Genomic DNA, 19246 nt, shown 5'->3' on the forward strand with positions numbered 1-19246 from the left:
CTCTCAGGTTGCTATTGCCTAAGTGGAAGAACATTCCAGCTAAGCTCTTCCCTGATGCAGAGACTCCAATTGTTCCAGGCTGATGTGTGAATAAGTGTGCTCAAGGGTGTGAATGGCAGGCCTAGTGTACACTTGTGACTAGGGGATGGGAAGGAATGGCTGGGTGCAGGCTGGGCTCCAGAGATGCAAAGGCTAAAGACAAAGCCACCCTCTGTTTCTTCTATCCCTCATGACAACCCCTAGACAGTGCCTTTCCTTTCACTCATTTTGAGGTCCCAAAGCTGGACCCTCAGCATGGGAGGGGGAGCTTTAGGATCAGGGGCCTGTGACAGGCTGTTTCTATAGATGGTACATCTCCCCTGACCAAGCCTCTCAACTCACACACATGTTCTGGGCTCATGCACTTACTTCCCACAGCAAATGAGGCCATTTCTAATTTGGCTTCAAAGATTCCATAAAAGGTGCACAGCCAGTCCCTGCTTTAGGAACATAAGCCCAAGTTTATTCCCCCAATGGGGGCCTGATTTAGGAACACCAACCCCATACAGACACTTCCAACCTCAGTCCTCCCAGCTGCTCTTCTGACCTTCTCTAGGAGTCCCAGAGCTCTCCTAGCAGCCACTGCTCAGGGCTAACCTGCCCTGCCCAGCGTCCCTGAGATTATAGGGAGCCAGGCAGCGAGCTCTGGGGAGGAAGTATCAGGGTCCTGATTTTATTCAGAGGAAATGAACTTCCAATCCCCAACCAGTGTGATTGTGGCTTTGAACCTGTTCCCCTGTTGAAGCCAGTAGTATCCCTAGCTGTTAGGCAGGGGAAGTGTGGGTCACCCTCACCAGATCTGAGCTGAATGTGGGAGGGGTATGACTTTGGGTAGTGGGGCCTCATAGCAAGCAAGGCCCAGCAGGTGAAGTCCCTGTGACAGGCAGGAAACTGGAGAATCACAGGGGCAAAAGCAGGAGGCTGTTTGGCAGAGGGTTCTCTTGGGCTCCTTTCCCCTGTTCTGCTGGGTCCTAAGACAGGCTGTAGCTACTGGGCCTTTACTCTCTGTCCCAGTTCCTAATCTCTAGACTGACCCTTAGCTGAGCCTTTCTTTCTAGACTCCTGAGACTCCAGATCATGAAATAGCAAGCCTTCCTAAGATTTCTCTAACCCCTCCCTTACAAAATGCAGCAAAGACTCCTGAGAGCCTGAGTCAGAGAATCCAGTATAGGAGTCTCAAAGTTACCTCTAGGGAAAGCCTTTGTTGCTGTGGATGGTCAGGGACACGGAACTTAGAGCTGGGCTAACAACCTAAAGCCAGGGCCCACCTCATCTCTTCTGTATAGGACTCCTGGATACCCTATCGAGGGCCCTGAGTCACTTGCGTGGGTTACGAAGATAGGGTCCCAGGCCCCCAAAGAGTCAGTGGCAGGAGAGAGCTCAAGCTCTGTCTCTCCCCCCATGGCTGACCTGGCTCAGGTCAAGTTCTGGAATTTGCAGGATGATGCCCCAGGCTACAGCACAAGGTGGGGAATAAGAGGCAGACCCCATGGTTCTGGAAGACACTCTGGAACCAGAGTCCTTGGTAGAGAAGACTGAAGCTCAGGAAGAGCACCAGGTGTGTCATGCTATCCCTAGCCAGTCTTCAGTGGAAGATTTCCACATAGCTCTTGCCTCTTTGCCGGTGGGTATCCAGGGCCCATGCTGAGTGACAGCTTCACCTTTGGGCTCGACTAGGATCACCATGGATGCTGCGCACAAAGCATGCAGGGAGTCTGTTAGTTCCCCATCAAGAAAAATAGAAAAGATGGTGGCCCAGACTGTGCTCATGTCCACAGACACCCAGGGTATGTGGTGCTTCTTTCTTGGCCGTGGGGCTGGTTTTCTTCCCATTCTGGCAGTTTATGCTGTGTGTAAGTCCCAGGAGTTGTGGGGAATGAGAAACAAGCCTGAGAACTGAGGTCAAAAGGCAAGTGATGTGTCTATGAGATTAACCCTCATTATTCATTGGGTTCACAGCCAACTTCATTCCAGAATTTCCTTCCCATCTGCCATGGGCTGACAATGGAGTGATGTAGAGGTTTCCCTCCAAGTTTGTGCTTTTGGAGCTTGGGAACAGGTGGGGACTTGGCAGCCACCATGCTGTCCTCTATAATGTGTGGGGACGTGTGGGTTTGGAGCTCTCCAGCTGTCCAGCATCTGCCTCTGCTAGAAGCAGCTCGGCGGCTACTTCTGAACTGTAAAGGAAAGAAAGACAGTGAAAAGGCTGGACCTGCAGAGCCCTGATTTAAAGAGCTAGGGGCCTGTGCTGAATTGTCTCTTGGTGGGAAATGGTGACTAGGATAAGGTAGAGTCAGGACATCTTTGATTTGGGGCTCTTGATGCAGGAACTTGAAGTACTGAGAAGACTGTGGCTTTGGTGATTGGTTAGAGAATGGTCATGTGACACTAACTGGACCAATTAAAATCAACCTCAGGACCTTTAGTCTGTTGTTAGTCTCACTAAGTAGCTTTGGATAGCCTAGAGTTTACCATGTAGATCAGGCCACCTGCCTCTGCCTCCCAAGCACTGAAATTGAAGGCACAAGTTACCACACCCAGCCTAAAGATGATTTAGGCAGAGTCTCATGTGACCTAGAGTTGTCCCTAAACCCACTGGTCTTAAACTCCTGATCTTCAGCATCCACCTCCCAAGTGCTAGGATTGTAAGCATACACCACAATGTCCCAGTCATCATTATTTTATAATCACTGCTGAATTACTGGCCTGATTGACATGTTTGCTTCTCCTAGAACACTATTATCCCTAGTGGTTGTCATCATAAGCATAGGTCCTGCCTAGACATTAGGCCAACACACTGAAAGCCAGACATGAGCATGAGACAGATTCCTGTCACTTGCCACCAAGTATCTAGATATGGCTTTGCACTAAGATAGAGCAGCCAATCCTGAAATATCTTTTATTTCTGAAAGCTACAAACTTCCTTTGCCAAATTGAGTTCCAAGGTTGTCCCACCAACAATGACAAGCAGCAGAACAAGTAACCTGGGACATGATAAGTGATATGGAGCCCAATGCCTTTGGATGCTGGTCCCTGCCACTCACATGCCTGAACACCCATCAGACTCCACACTGATGGAGAAAGAAGAGGTTCAGAGTTTATGAAACATGAAACCCCATTTACACAGGAAGTAAATGGAGGATCTGAACTCTGAGCCCAGACAAAAACCTGCACACTTATAGGCTGGAGAGATGGCTCAAAGATTAAGAACGCTGACTGTTCTTCCAGAGGCCCTGAGTTCAATTTCCAGCAACCACATGGTGGCTCACAACCATCCATAGTGAGAACTGGTGCTCTTTTCTGGAGTGCAGGCAGAACACTGTATACAAAATAAATAAATAAATAGTTCTTTTAAAAAACAAACAAACAAACAAAAACCCTGAACACTTGCTTCTCCTGAGTAGACAAGACTGCCCACCACCCTCCTGAGTAGACAAGATTGCCCATGACCCTCCTGAGTAGACAAGACTTCCCATGACTCTGAGTACTTCCTGCTCTATGCCAGCGCCTCCCACAACGATACCTGAATTGGAGATCTTATTAGAATACATTCTAAGCTGGTGGTTAGCTCTAAGGGACGTTGCTTCCCTAGCATGAGTGAAGCCCTGAGTTCCAGCCTTAGCACCACCAAAGAAAGGAGAAAATCTACAGTGCAGATTTCCATTCAGTCGGTGCAGAGTGGGGTCTGAGAGTCTAAAACAGTGCCAGGTGATGCCCCTGCAGGACCACAGAGCATGTTTTGAACAGCAAGGTCTTTATGGGAGAGGCTTAGATTGATCTCTAAAATAAACAGTGATGTCCCAGAGTGCCCCATGCTTGGGACAGCTCTGAGATGAATAGCCTCCACAAAGCTATGGCTGACAGTGTCCTCTGAAAAAGGTTCCACCTCAGACAAGTGCCCTGGGCCACCTTCAAGTACTAACAGCTTTGCTTCCTGCCATCTTCTGAATGTGCAGCTTGTTTCTGGTCTACCCTGGCCATACAGCAAGGAGGCCTGGCCATCATTCTCCAAAGCCATCACATCCATTATCCAATGTGATGCTCACAAAAGCCCTCCATGATGGAGGCTCTGTACTTTTACTTGAAAATGCAAGGTTTGGCCAAATGGGGCACTGGCCTGGATCCCAGGCCTGTAGTGGGATATTCACTTTGTCTCCTTCTGTGGCACTGACCACACCCATTGGGGGTGGAGCCAGGGGCGGAAGTGACCTGGGGAACTAGGTCGGAGGCGCAGGAGAGTGCTCTCTTGCTAGCTGCATGGGGACAGGAGGACATCCAGAGGAATTCTTGGAAGCAGGAATCCGTTGGTGTTCACCTGTCTGTGTTGTGAGTTATTTCTCCCTGAATCTGTTCGGCCTAATTGTTTATCCTGATCCTTATTAAACTGTGATACAGGCCATCAAAGTTGAGGATGGAATTTGTGGCCTCTGATTCCTAGGCCAGTGCCCATTCTACTCTCTTCTATTGATCCATCAGCGCAGGCATAAGAGGAGTCAGAAAACACATCTTCATTTAAATTGTCTTGACTGAAGGGAAAGGATATGGCTATACCCTCACCACTGCCCCCCCCCCCCCCCCCCCGTCCCCAGGGCTCTCTCTGCTCCGTGCCCCTGTGCCTTACCTGTGAAGTTGACAGTGACAGCCACAATGATGATGACGATGCCCAGGATGATGAAGGTGATGCTGAGCAGCCGTGCCAGGCGGCCCAGCCTCCGTGCCCCATCTATGTCCCCCTGCTGCACACTACTTCGAGACTGCAGAGAGAGGGCAGAGAAACCTCAGGAAGTTTGTCCCTCAGCTATGTGGGCATGAAAGCCATGCAGTGGTCTGGTGAATTTCTGGATACACTCCACCCTCCTGGTCACTCACAGTCCAGTAGGCTCCTCCAGGACATATGACCTGAGCTTCTTGTGCAGACCCCTCTCCCAGGGGACTGCTGGACAAAACCAAGCAATACCAAATGCTCCCTGTCAGGATAGTGGCAGGGCAGGGTGACAATGGCAGGTACTACAGTGGGGATCAAGGACCTGAGAGGGAAGACAAGTCCAGGCCACATTGCAAGAACAGGGTTTCTGTGGGCCAGAACCCCTGCAGACCCTTCCTGAGTGCAATTCCACAGCTACATGGGGACCGGAAGGCAGCCCTGTGGCTTTCTCTACTCATAGCATGCCTGATCCCTTCCATGACCTCTTCCTAGCCACAAAACCAAACAAAGGCACTGGTCTCTCTCCCAGTTCCTTCCATGATGGTGACTTAGTTCAACACAGCCCACCTTTGTGATCCCACAAGGAAAGCCAGGCTGAGTAGCTCTGTGGTGGCTCTCTTCGTGGTGGGCTTCAGTTCTCTGGGACCCTGTGAAGCTGGTGAAATTGGGTGGATGTGGGTAGAGTAGAGGCTGTAATGACATCCTGGTTAGCCCTGGCTGCCTTGTGTATCCAAACATTCGCACAGGGGACCCTATAATGGCCCAAGACTATCTGCCAGCCAGGGCTGCTCCATGTCTTCAGAGTCCTCACCCTAGAGTCCCTCTGTCCCCCTTGGGCTTCATGCACTTGCCAAAGGCTGTAGGCTGCCCAAGCCCAGAGGGTTAACTGGGGTGACTGCTCTCAGGGCCACAGACAAACTGGAGACTTCTTCTCAGTGCTTTATACTTGAAAACATAGGGTTCAGCCAGGCAGGACACTGGCCCAGGGCCCAGGCCATCAGAGCTGAGACTGGACTTGTGGCCTCTGACTCTCAGCCCCTTTTTACTTTCCTTTGTATTGATTTGGCAAGTCGGGGCATTAGATGAATTTGTTCTGGAGTTTTGTAGTGTTAAGGATAAAACCCAGGGCTTTGCCTGTGCTTGGCAAGCACTTTACTCATCTCTTCAGCCCATATATATACCTGTCTGTCTTCTTGCTTCTCACCCCTGTGTTACTGCCTTGACCTCTTTTCTCAGATTCTAACTCATCTCCTAACTGCATCCCACCCCAGGACACAGTGGCATCCAGCTGCCCCTTGCTTTCTGTGACTCCTCTCACTAGCCTACACCCCACTTACTGACAACAGCTGCAGTCCGCCATCTAAGTCACAACTGGGTTCTTGCTTCTTTGTTCATTTTAAGCACTGGGGGTTGAACCCAGGGCCTTGTGCATGCTAAGCAAGTGCCCAACCACTGAGCCACATCCTCAGAGCCTACCACGCTAATGTGTTTCCTGACCTAGTCAATTCCATTGCTATGCTGCTCTCTAACACTCTTGTACCCACCCCACTTCCCCCCTTTTACCTGAGCTGTGGCAATAGCCTCTTAAAGACCCTTCTGGATATGACCTCTGTCCTTTTCCACTTCATTCCCAGCACTACCATTTCATTCTGCTGGTATTTATACCAAGCACCGTGTCAGGCCCTCCAGGGAGCTGCAGTTTGGGGTCTTACAACCCTATGGCCTTCTTTTCCATCACACACACACACACACACACACACACACACACACACACACACACGAACTTGCAAGCTCAGAAAGTGTTAAAGAGGAGACACACATGACTTCTAGGAGCTTATAAAAGAGGAGAAGCAAGGAGTTCTGGGAGAAAGGCTGCAATGTTGTTGTGAAGGATGGGTAGGAATTGCATAGATCCCGTCTGTAAAGAAAGAAGAGTGGCGTGGACAAACGGCCTGTAAAGCAGATTGTACAGGCTCAGTAGTCACTGCCTGAGGAAAGTAGGAGGTGCCAGATAAAGGCCGCTGTGCCTAGAGCTGACCATGGAGAGAAGAGGCAATAGGATGGGAAGGGTGTCTTTGTTAGTTACTGCTGTCCTCTGGTAATTTCCAGAAGCACCCCATGCCCCTCCCCATGAACCCTCTTGGTTCAAGAAGCAGCTGGAGCTGGTAAAGGAAGGGCAGGGATGGAATGATGGGAGCCCACTCTGGAAGGCCCCTCTGGTTGTTATCGAGGATGAGGATAGAGGTGGAGAGGGCATGGTGTGACAGTGTAAGTCCATCCTCCTAGCACCCAGGAGGCTGAGGCAGGAGAATCGCCAGTTAAAGCTTAGCCTGAGCACCATAGTGAGGCCCTGTCTCAAGACTGATAATTCAGCTCTTAAAGCCTTGTCTACAGCACCCAGGCACAGAATTGGGCATGTTGGTATGCCTGAGCACAAGGTTCAGATTTTTTAATCTGTATGTGTGCATCTTCATGACAATATGTCAAGTGTGTAAGTGCCTGGCCTGCAGAGGCCAGAAGAGGGCGTCAGATCCCCTGCAACTGAAGTTACAGGAAATTGTGAGCTGCCGGGTGTGGGTGCTGGGTCTTCCTGAAGAGCAGCAAGTGCTCCTGATCACCACACCATCTCTCCGGCCTCTTCACAAGGAAGCTGGAGTTTTACTTTTAAGTAAGTGTGTGTGTGTGTGTGTGTGTGTGTGTGTGTGTGTGTGTACCAAAACTTAGAAAACATGACAATTAAACAATATGAAGAGTGATTCAGACTCCTAGTAAAATGTATTCATTTAGCTGGACAGTGGCACTCTTTAATTCCAACACTCGGGAGGCAGAGGCAGACAGATCTTAGGGAGTCCAAGGCCAGCCTGGTCTACAAAATGAGTTCTAGTACAGTCAGGACTGTTGCACAAAGAAACCCTGACTCAACATCCCCCAACACACACACACACACACACACACACACACAGTGTTCATTTAGCTCTGTTGAGACAGTGAAGGATTGATAAAACTTAGTTTAAAATTTAAATTGCTAACCACCCCCCAAAAAAAGAATAGTAAGGTGGAGAGTAACTAAAGATACACTAGAAATTGACCTCTTGTCTCCACATGCACACCTCTACACACACACATACACACACACACACACACACACACACACACACACACACAAGTTCAGAGGCTGGGAGATGGCTCAGTGGTAAGAGAACTGGTTCCTTTTCAGAGGAGCCAGGTTTGATTCCCAACACCAACACAGCAGCTCATAACCTTCTGTAACAGTTCCAGGGGATCTGACACTCTCTTGTGGCCTCTGAGGGTGATGCATGAATGATGTGCACAGATATACATGCAGGCAAAACACTATACATGTAAAATAATAATTTTTAAATTATTAGGTGCTGCTGGGCCTTGGTGGTGCATGACTTTAATCCCAACATTTGGGAGGCAGAGGCAGGTGGATCTCTGTGAGTTCGAAGCCAGCCTGGTCTACAGAGTGAGTTCTAGGACAGGCTCCAGAGCAATACAGAGAAATCCTGTCTCGAAAAAAAAAAAATTATTAGTTGCATGCCTGTCAGACCAGGATTGGGAGAGGGGGTAGAGAGGCATATCCCAAGCTCACATGTCAGCCAGTATAGACAGAACAGTGAGCTTCTGATTCTGTGAGAGACTCCATTACAAGGCAATAAGAGAGCAATAGAGAGCTGGGCATTGGTGGTGCACACCTTTAATCCCAGCACTTGGAGGCAGAGGCGGGGGATCTCTTTGAGTTCAAGACCAGCTTGGTCTACAGAGTGAGTTACAGGATAGCCAGGGCTACACAGAGAAACTCTGTCTCAAAAAACAAACAAACAAAACCCAAATGAGATCAATAGAGGAAGACACCCCAAGTCCTCCTCTGGCTTCCCCCCCCCCTGCACATACACCTGCACATGAATGTGCATGCACACATACACCACACACAATGGAGGCTAAGGTAGTCCTGTCTCACAGGCTTCACATCGTCCATTCAAGAAAGCTCCAATTCCAGTCTCATTTAAACTCTTAGCACAAGCTCCTGGAAGTCATTCTGTGCTGCCCCAGGCATGATGAGTCCTGGCCTTTGCTCCTTTCCAATCTTTTGTTTCCCCCGGTCCCATGTGGCCAAATCCTCCCACCATCCAGTGATACCTCTTCCATGAAGCATGTCAAGATTCTTCCATGTTTGGGGTGCAAAAATAAACCTTCCTACTATTTGGATATTTACCTGGTGTCAAGACCTATACTGAGTGTGTACTTCCCATCAGGGTATTTCATTCTCTGAATACTTATGAGATGGGGATGGAGAATTGTGTGTGCATGGTGAGAGATGGAATTACCAGAGAAAGGCCACATCAGGAAGACCCACATATAGTGTGGTGACACCTACCTGTGACCCCAGCACTCTGGGAGGCCCAGTCAGGAAGACTGTGAGCTTGAGGCTAGCCTGGATTACATAGCCAGTTTGAGGGCAGCCTGGGATAGTCACACACGCACACGCGCACACACACACGGAAGAAGAGAGTAAAGAAGAGCAGGAGAGGAAGGAGAGACGCCTTGACTGCTGTGTAACAGAGGCTGAATTTGGTCCTGGGGGCCAATAAATAGCTTTATTTTTGTTGTTGTTTATTTGGAACATGGTTTCTCTGTGTAGTGTAGCCCTGGCTTTCCTGCAACTCAGAGATCCACTTGCCTCTGCCTCCCAAAATGCTGGGATTAAAGGTGTGCGCCACCACAGGTGGCCGTGTCCTAACAAAGGATCTTACATGGAAACAAAACCAGGCTTGCATCTGGGAAATGGAAGTCTGACTACAGTGTGGCGGCAATGATAGGCAGATTCAAAGACCTGAGATGAGTAATGATCTGGACCAGAGCCCAGCCTGGAGAAGTGATGAAGCTGGAGGCCATGCACAGGGTGGAAAAAGGCTGAGTTGATGTGGAGGTCTCTGGCTCGATTGATGGAGAAGTGGAGTTGAGATGCCTGGGCACTATGAATTTGTCTAAGTTTGAGACACACTCATGAATCTGTGTCCCCTCTAGTCACCTGGTGGCTAGCCCAGGTAACTGAATCCATGACATCAGTGATTAGGCAGCATTAGAAGAAAGAGGGGCAGACATAGAGAAAGGCTTTGGAGATTTCCAAGAAGTTCAGAATTAAGTTTTAGGGAATTCTGTCAAGTATGGTGGCACACACCTGTTGTTCCAGCAACCTGAGAGTCAAAGGAAAGAGGCGTAAACATCAGGGCCAGCCTGGGAGGAGAAGCTCTCTGAAATTGCCTTGGGTAACTTCTGAGGGCTCTAAGCTGTAGATCTTGAGGGCAGGAAGGAGCAGGAACAAGGTTTGCAGAGTCAAGCCCCAACTTCTTAAAAGAAACATCTGCAGATGCAGTAGCAGTTCAGGACCATGGAGAGAGACACGCGTGGCTGCCTGAGGGGAGAGGTGGGGAAGAGGAAGGATTTCCACCCTCCTCTTTGTCTCTCTCTTATGCACAGAGGCTCAAATCCCCAAAGCCCAACTATGCATGTGCCTTTGGGCCTGGGATTCCCAGCACATGCTCCTGCTTGGAACTAAGCACATTTGCCCTCTAAGTAAAAGAAAGTACAAATGAACAGTGCTAACATGAAAACACGTGCTGTTCCTACAACATAACTATTCAATTGGCTACAGAACATGCCTAAGGAGGGCAAGAGATACTACTCTGTTGGTCGAGCGCTTACCTAGCAGGTATAGAGCCCTGGGCTCTGCCTCCAGCACTGCATAATCCGGGCATGGTGATACAGGACTCTAATCCCAGTGCTGCCCTCGAACTCCTATCCTCCTGTCTACCTCCCAAGAGCTGGGATTAACCAGCAGGTACCACATGCCCAGCTATTGACTTGCTTTACCAGTGATGCTCACAGAGGGCCCATTGCCTGTGGTCTACAGGAGCATGGCTATTTCTCAATCTGTCCTTTGTCTCAAATCTGCCCCCAGGGGATCATGGAGATTGCAGTGCATATTAGAGCTGGAAATGGACATCTGTAACCACTGCTCTTCAGACAGAGCCCCTCTGACCCCACCTCCCTGGTCACAGTAGGCCCTGTCAGAGCCATTTGTCTCCCTCTGGCAGGCTTAATGAGGAGGGTAGATGAGTTGGAAGAGGAAGAAAGGTGAGAGGGGGCATGGCACATCCCTACACACACAGCAGAAGGATTGACTTTCCTGGAAGTGTCGCCAGATCCAGATATGGGGTGGGACTATGAGAGAACAATGGACTCACATCCAGCTCATGGGCCTCCTACCAGCCATGTGGCCATGCCCCATTCTGCATAGGATATGCTTCTGCAGACAGCAAAGTGCTCTGAGAGGCTGCCAGTGCAGAGGCCAAGAGCTTGACTTCTAATATCTTCAAGACTTGGAGCCCCAGTGTAGGAAACTGACCACCCCCTCCTGTGACTTGTTACCCTGCCGCTGCCAGGAAGGACATAGTGTGGCACCCTAGATGAATAGCTGACCCTTTCATCCCTGGGGACAGGGAAATGGCCTAGAAGATAGATTGGCTTTGAAGACAAAATAGCCTCAGGTACACCCAAGAAGGCAGGAGGTATGGTTGGTAGGAACACACACTCTCATTCAAGGCAGCAGCCAGGCTGGATTCCAACCCTTTCTTCCTTCTTGTCTCTGCACTTCAGGTTGGTTGAGTTTTTGTTTGCTTGCTTGCTTTTTATTTTGGGGGGTGTTTTTGTCTGTATCATGAGAATAATAATAGCACCAAGACCTCACAGGGGTACAGTCAGGGCTAAATGAGATAATACATCTAAACTATTTGGATCTGGAACTGTGTCTAACACTTAGTAAGCATCCATGAATTTTAGTAACTTCATCCTTCAATTTTCTCATCCCTGGTCCTGATGTTTCCCTTGGACATTCATTTTTCACAACTACATTCCTGGCCATCAGTCCTCTGAGGTCTGAATCCCCAACATCCCCCCCAGCCTGTTATGCTGGTGGGACCACCATTCTCTGAGCTCCTACCTGTGCCCTCTGTTTCTCATCCAAGGTGACCACCTGCTCCTTGTCCAGCCCTATCCTTCTGCATGTCATCTCAGTCACTCTTGCCCACATCTGCTGTGTCACCTGCTCTAATGGCATCACTGCCACTCAGAGCCCAGAGTCTACAAACCTACACCTAAAGCTGGAGGAAGTCATGCCACCACGGAAGCTGATGACAGTCCTCACCCACAGTCTCTGGCCTCAGCAGAGCCATTGTCTCTCTGTCCCTGGTCTTATCCCATCCCTGTGCCATGAGGCCCTTCTTGCTCTTCTAATGGAGACACTGCCTTCTGCCTTCTGGGAGCTCCCTTTTCTCTGAGTGTTTCTCCTTCATGGCCTCTCCTCCCCAGGGACTCCATACACTCCTCCTTTTGTCTATGCCTCTCCACACAGACACTCAGAGTCTAGGAATGGCCAGCCCAGCAGACAAGCAACTCTCCTTGAACCTAACCTCTCCAGGTCTTGGCCACTCTGTCCTTCATTCCCTCCCTTCCTTCTAGCTCTGCTCATACCTTCTGGAAACTCCCTCAGTGAGTACTTTTTGTTATTGTTCTTGGTTTAGTTGGGTTGGGTTGGGTTGGGTTTTTGAGACAGGGTCTTGTTTTATAGCCCAGGCTAGTTACGAGAACTCATTCTGTAGCCAAGACTCATGGCAATCCTCTGGCCTTGACACCTAGTATGCTAGGATGGCAGGCCTGTGGGCCACATGCATCTTCACTCTATAAATGTGGGCAGGACCCAGAGCTAGCCTTGAGAATAGGCTCCAATATCCCTGAGTTGGAGCCTGAGCACATGCTACACACACACACACACACACACACACACACACACACCTTTGTGCTCATCCTTCCCAGTCCATCCAGAGCTCAGATAGCCCATCCCTTCCCATACATGGGATCTCTCTCCAGTAACTCATTTCCCACAATGCAATGTAAAACCAATGGAGTTGGTTTTACAATATGAACTGACCACATTGTGCATCAGCCTAAAACTCCCCAGGGGCTCTTAAGAGGCTTAAATTCCAAGATTGAGTTCCTGCCTTGCAATAGACCCCAGCACATTCTAGTACCCCTTCTGCAATGCCAAATAGCAGCCACTTCTCTTAGCCATCCACTTCTCTGCTCCCTAAGACAGGCTCAGTCACCCATCAGGAGGAGGTATCTTGTACTACTCAGCTCCCCCAAAACAAGTCACTGGCCACTCAGGATGTATGAATAATTCAATAAAGAATCAAACAAGTAGGAGATCAGTTGAGCCAAATCTTAGGGGATTCCCAGAAGCCACCTCTGCCCCCGCCAGTGAGTCTGGTCCAGGACTCAAACCTCTGCCACTCTTTGTTGTTGCTAGGGATCAAACCCAGGACCTGGCACATGCTAGGCAAGTACTCTATCACTGAGCTATATCCTCGGCCCTTTAAAAAAAAATGAAAAATGTGAGATAGGGTATTCCCAAATCAATCAAGCTAGCCTTTAACTTACTCTGTGACCCAAGCAGACCTTGAACTTACAACCTTCCTGCCTCAGCCTCCTTAGCAGTTTGACTATAGGCCTGTACCATCAGACCCATTGAATGCCATGCTCAAACAAACTCTTTATTCGCTCTTATATGCTGTCCCAAACCTTTATCTGGCCACATTGATGTGTGCTGCTCTACAAATGACATGTGAAGTCTATGTATGAGAAAGCAGCCAGTCGCAAAGGGCCACATGTTATATAATTCCATTTCTTTTTCTTTACTTTTTTTTTGTGGTGTGTGTGTGTGTTTCAAGCCAGGATTTCTCTATGTGTAGCCTTGGCTGTCCTCCTGGAACTTGCTCTGTAGACCAGACTGGCCTTGAACTCAGATCTGGCTGTCTCTGCCTCCTGAGTGCTAGGATTAAAGGCATGGGCTGCCACCACCCAGCTATATATAATTCTATCCCTAAAGTGCCTAGAATAAGCAACTCTGGAGATAGGAAAATTGGTGTCATGCAGGGCTGGGAAGGATCAAGGACACAAATACCATATAAGCACAAAGTTTCTTTTGAAGACAAGGGAAGTGTTCTAAAATCAACTAGTGTTAAGATGTAACTGTGGAATGACCATGTAGCCTCAAAGAGGATGGAATCCTGACATTTCCAACAGTTTGGATGGAAGCACAAGCTAGGCACAGAAATTCCACATGTTCCCACTCAATCTAACAGTTGGTCTAAAGCTAGAAATGATGGCTCCTGCCTGAGAGTCTCAGCACTAGGGAGGCTGATGCAGAAGGACGTCCACACCTTTAAGACCTAAGCCACAGGGTCTCAAGACAAACAGGGCAGGGGTATGTGTGTATAATCCCAGCCAGGGAAACCTTGGTGTTGGGTGTGTTATTCGTTAGGTGCCATCTGCTCTCTCTCTCTCTCTCTCTTTCTCTCTCTCTCTCTGTGTGTGTGTGTGTGTGTGTGTGTGTGTGCGCGCGCACGCGTGCTGGGGATTGAACACAAGGCCTTGGGCAAACTAGGTAAGTGTTCCACTACTGAGCTATATCCCCAGCCATCTTGCTTTTTGAGACAAGATCTCTCCCTGCTTAGAGTTCACCAAGTAGCAGAGTCTATCTGCAAGTCCTAGGTCTGCAAGTCCTAGGGATCCACCTATTTCCACTTCCCCAGCACTGGAATTACAGATGTGTAATGCCCAGCTTTTTAAATGTGAATTATGGGTTTGAACTCAGGTCCTCACCTTGCAAGGAAAGCACAAGCACTTTATGTATTAAGCTATATATTTTTTAATAATTTATTTAGTATAAGCACTGATATTTTGCCTTCATGCATGTCTGAGTGAGGATGTCAGGTCCCCTAGAACTGAAGTTACAGTTGTGAGCTGCCATGCAGGTACTGGGAATTGAACCCAGGTCCTCTAGAAGAGCAGCCAGTGCTCTTAACCACTGACCCGTCTCTCCAGCCCCACATGATACATTTTTTTTTTGTTTTTTTGTTTGTTTGTTTGGTTGGTTGGTTGGTTGGTTGGTTTTGGTGGTTTTGTTTTGTTTTGTTGTGTTTTATTTTGTTTGAAATAGGGTTTCTCTGTGTAGCCCTGGCTGAGTCAGAGTTTCTCTGTGTAGCTTTGTAGACCAGGCTGGCCTCGTACTCACAGAAATCTGCCTGCCTCTGCCTTACAATTGCTGGGATTAAAGGCGGTTTTTAAAAACTAGAAGAAACTGTTTTGAAAGTTTTTACAATAAGGAAATGATCAATGGCTAAGGAGATATCTATGCTTAATCTAATTTAAATATTACACAGTACACAATATATTGAAACAGTACATGGCATATGGATTTTGTTAGGACAGTATTTCACTATGTAATTCTGGCTGAGCTAGAACTCACTATGTGAACCAAGCTGGTCTTGAACTCACAGAGATCCTCCTGCCTGCCTCTGCTTTCTGAGTCCTGGGTTTAGAGGTGTATACCACCATACCTGGCTGGTTTTTGTTTTTTAGCTGGGAGGCAGAGGCAGGCGTATCTCTGAGTTCAAGGCCAATCTGATCTATACAGCAAATCCCTGGCTATCCAGGGCTGCGTATGAGATGGGGGGAGGTGGGGACACCCATTAAACCATGCGCTTTAGGTGGGTGAGTTACATGAATTACATTAAGAGAGGTCTTCTTAAAACCCCATTAGAAAATAAAGGGTATAGTGGCACTCTTAGCAGTTAGGAGGCTGAAGTAGGAGAATTGACATGAGTTTGAGGCTAGCCTGGGCTATAATTGCAAGACCATGTCTTTTAAATCCAAAAAATAGGCCGGGCAGTGGTGGCGCACAGCCTTTAATCCCAGCACTCAAGAGGCAGAGGCAGGCGGATCTCTGTGAGTTCAAGGCCAGCCTGGTCTACAAAGTTACACAGAGAAACCCTGTCTCAAAAAAAAATCCAATAAATAAATAAAGCCCACAGTGGGTTCTCATCCCCCAGAAGGGAGACTCCCTGTGACACTTAGTCCCTATAACCACAGAACACATTTATGCTGGGCGGGGCTCTGTTCTTAAGTACTTTGTGAGGACTCACCCTAGCCTCTCCCGGCTCTCTAATGTAGCCATTATACTTCTGCCCACTTTGCAGTTGGGCAAACTGATGGCAGGTTGAGTAACTTGCCAAGATGACTTAATTCCCTCATGTTTGTGTCTATGTGGGACCTTGTTGCAGTGTGTCATCAGGGCCTGTTTAGAAGCTTCTCTGTCTGGAGTGCAGCCCCAGGGACTAGGTCCTAGTATATGGTTTAGAGTCCTATAGCCCTTCCTCCTGGCACATCAGACCCAACTCAAATACAGAAAAAGAGAGAGTGCCAGAGATAGGTCCAGTGGGTCTTCAACCCAGCTTCTTTTGGGCAAGGACAATTCATTCTGGCACCAATTCCCAGAAGACAATTCTAGAATCTGTTTTCTCCTGAGCTCTTATGTGATGTCCCTCCTGTCTTCCTTCCTGGGGCCTTTCTCTGTAACCAAGAAGTTGGCTCTGCCCAGAGCCATTAGCCCCTCCCTGGAGCCTGGCATGGCCCCGAGTGCAGCAGCAGCACGAGGTTTATACGGGCCCTGCCCAGGACCCCGCCTAGCCCTGTCCCCATGGCCTGTCAGGTGGCCCTGGATCATATGGGAACTAATGGAGGTGTTTGAAGAAGAGCGGGAGGAGTGACCCGACTCCTCGTGGCTTGATAATCACCCCAAAGTATCACCCCCAAAGGGGGCAGTGTAACCCCACCCAGGTCTCTGCTCCAATTGGCCTGTTTTCTCCCCCTGCCCTAACCTCAGTCTGAAAGTCTCTGTACTTTCCAGCCCTATCCATCACACACATTCTCTGTGATATATTCTGAAAGTAGCCGCCCTACCCAATGACTTGACTTGAGGACAATCTAAGACAAAATATTCAGAGTCCTGCAGAAGTGACGACTAGTTCACATTTCCCTCCTTGGCAAGGCTGACCATGTCCTCTGACTTGTGCCCAGATGTCCAGCAAAAGCCAGATGGTGAAATTCTGAAAATCAGAACCTCAAGAACTCCATTGTACCCCAACTTCCAGCACCCTGACAACTCCTTCCCTCCCGATGGGTCCCAAGGGAAGCCATGCCCCAGCAGCTCCCAGTGCAGCAAAGCCACTGTGGCTTGGAAACAGAGGCTGGTATAATACCCTGGTGGCCCCAGAGGCTTGCCTCTCTTTGGGGCATTCAGAACTCTTGGCCTTCTACTGGCTGTATTCTGTTGTTGATACAGAACTCCACTCAGACAGCCCCACACACATTAAAAAAAAAAAAAGGCAATCAAGACCCCCCCTCCAAGTTGGCTGTCACTGCTGCAGAATCTCACTCACTCCAGTTATACCCCTGAATCCTTCTGCCAGAAGGGTCCAGAAGTCTACCAGTGATATCTGGAGGCAGACATGAATAAAAAGCAAACAGAACTGAGTCTTGGGTCCCTCTAAAAGGGAAGTCAGGAGATAAGAAAGGGTTTCCTGCCAACACTCCAACACCCGACTCTTCTCTGCACATTAGGTCCCTTCCCTGAGGACATGCCCACCACGCTGGGGTGCCCAAACCCAGTCCCTGAACAAAGCACAGGACTTACCATGATAGAAAAGATGAGGGGAATGAGGTTGAGGGGCCACACAGGGCAGAAACAAGAGGCAATGGCAAGGATCAAGTAATCTTTGGGAGCTTCTTGGTCCTGGGCATAGGAGGTGGTGGCAACAGAGGATGCTCGCCGAGAGCTGGCCCTGGAAGGGGAGCCAGGGAGAGAGTGCTGGCGGTGGCCTTCAGAGATGACCTTGAAGGGAAGGCTGTGGCCATTCTGCTCCAGGTCCAGAGCCCCTGACAGAGACTTGGACAGGCCCAAGGCTTTGTCATCCTTGTTCTCCACTTTGGTGAGAAGCTTCTCCATCTCAGGCAGCTCCAAGGGCGAGGTGGAGCCTGGGTCTTGAAACTGGGGCTGCACTGGGTTGGCCATGTTGTCTTGGGCCTTGGGTTTCTTCAGATCCAGGTAGGGACAGCGTGCTCCAGAGGGTCTTCAGCACACCATTCCCCAGCCTCAGACTTCAAACCTCCAGGACACAGGGATGTGTTTTTCAGGGGCTGGGGACCGCTGGGTACTAGAAGACTCAAAAGAGTGTCTCAAGGCTAGCAGAGGTCACAGCTGGAATCTGTGGTGGCTGCTGCTGCTGCTGCTGCTGCTACTGCTGCTCTCACTACTGTGAAGCTCCCAGGAAGCTGGAGGCTTCAGCTCTGTTCAAGTTTGAGGCCAACTTTGCTGGAGCTGCTGACTGCACAGATGGGCGGGGAAGCAGGAGCAAGTCAGGAAAGCTACAAGAGGAGGAATGTTCCTCTTCTCTCTCTCGTGAGTGAGACTGAGGCTGAGGCAGGGAAGCGTGTGTGTGTGTGTGTGTGTGTGTGTGTGTGTGTGTGTGTGTGGTGACACAGCCTCCCTCCCTTTCCACCCTCCTTTGGAGATACCTCCCTTTTTCAATTCCCTTCTCCCCAGAGAACTATCCCAGCAGCATCTTGCCTCTGGCCCGGCCCAGCCCAGCAGAGTCCACAGGGACTTGAGCTAACCTCTGCTTTCCTCCACAGTCCCAGACATGCTCCTCTGGGACATGGGCTTAGATAGTGAAAAAGACAGTGTCAGAAAAGCAAATGCCTCCTGCCCCTCCTCCACTAAGCAGGCTTGTGCTTCCCACTGTCTGTTGGCAATGGGGGAAGAGATGTGAGGGCTGTGTGGTCCCTGGAGGACCCAGTAGGGACCTAAGCTTAGATTTCTAAACAGTTTGCCAAGGGCTGATGAAGGGGCCTGTAGGGTAAATGCCTGTCTCATGTCTTCCATGGCTTATGGTGCTCAGCTGTACACAGAGACCCTCTTGGGATTTCTCTAACAGACGCCAGCTCTGAAAGGGCCAGAGGCTCTCTGCCTGTCTTTCTTCCTCTGTCTCTCCCTCCTTGATTCCCTTCATCTTCTTCTTTCTCTTCCTTGTCTACTTGTTTTGTTTCGCCAGAGTAACCTAAAGCCAAGGGTACACAGAGGAAGTATAACTTGGATGGGGCATATGAAATCATTAAAATTCCAGGGTCATGCATGACATGGGAAACCAGAGCTGGAAAGACCGCAGAGATCATGGAGTTCAAATCTGTTGCTTTGCTTTTATAATTCAGAAATAGAGGCCCAGGTGGGAAGAAACACTCATTTCAGTGTCTTCTCAGTCAGATGGCAATCCTTGGCCTATGTCCTGGGGCTGGCCATGGGGTGGGAGACGGGCAGAGGGCGGCTTTGGCGGGTTTCAAGTTTATTTCAGAAATACCACTCCTAGCAAAGTTAGAAGAGGAGTTTGACTTCACAGAGGGCTGGCTGCAGGAAGGGAGGGAGGGAGGGATGCCAATCCCAAGGAGGAGTCACATGTAGGACTGCCTGAAGGGGGCCCTGGGGCTGAAAGCACACCTGGGAACTAGTAAGTTTAGAAAATGTTT

General features: G+C 49.3%; 1 protein-coding gene across 1 annotated transcript; it reads right to left on the reverse strand.

Annotated features, from left to right (window-relative positions):
- Positions 1–1327: 1327 nt before the first annotated feature.
- Trarg1 (trafficking regulator of GLUT4 (SLC2A4) 1) lies at positions 1328–17767 on the reverse strand. Its single transcript, XM_051179975.1, has 3 exons — positions 17361–17767; positions 4661–4793; positions 1328–2216 (listed from the first exon to the last, which is right to left on the reverse strand). The coding sequence occupies exons 1-3, from the start codon at positions 17736–17738 to the stop codon at positions 2206–2208; spliced, it is 522 nt and encodes a 173-aa protein (XP_051035932.1). The 5' UTR covers positions 17739–17767; the 3' UTR covers positions 1328–2205.
- Between the last annotated feature and the right edge of the window lie 1479 nt (positions 17768–19246).

The sequence above is a fragment of the Phodopus roborovskii genome, unplaced genomic scaffold (genome assembly GCF_943737965.1).
Source record: "Phodopus roborovskii unplaced genomic scaffold, PHOROB, whole genome shotgun sequence".
Lineage (NCBI taxonomy): Eukaryota > Metazoa > Chordata > Mammalia > Rodentia > Cricetidae > Phodopus > Phodopus roborovskii.

Coding starts and splice junctions, on each gene's coding strand:
- Trarg1 (XM_051179975.1), bottom strand. CDS start 17,738: ATGGCCAACCCAGTGCAGCCCCAGTTTCAAGACCCAGGCTCCACCTCG. Junction 4,794..17,360: donor CCCTCATCTTTTCTATCATG/GTAAGTCCTGTG, acceptor CTCTCTCTGCAG/TCTCGAAGTAGTGTGCAGCA.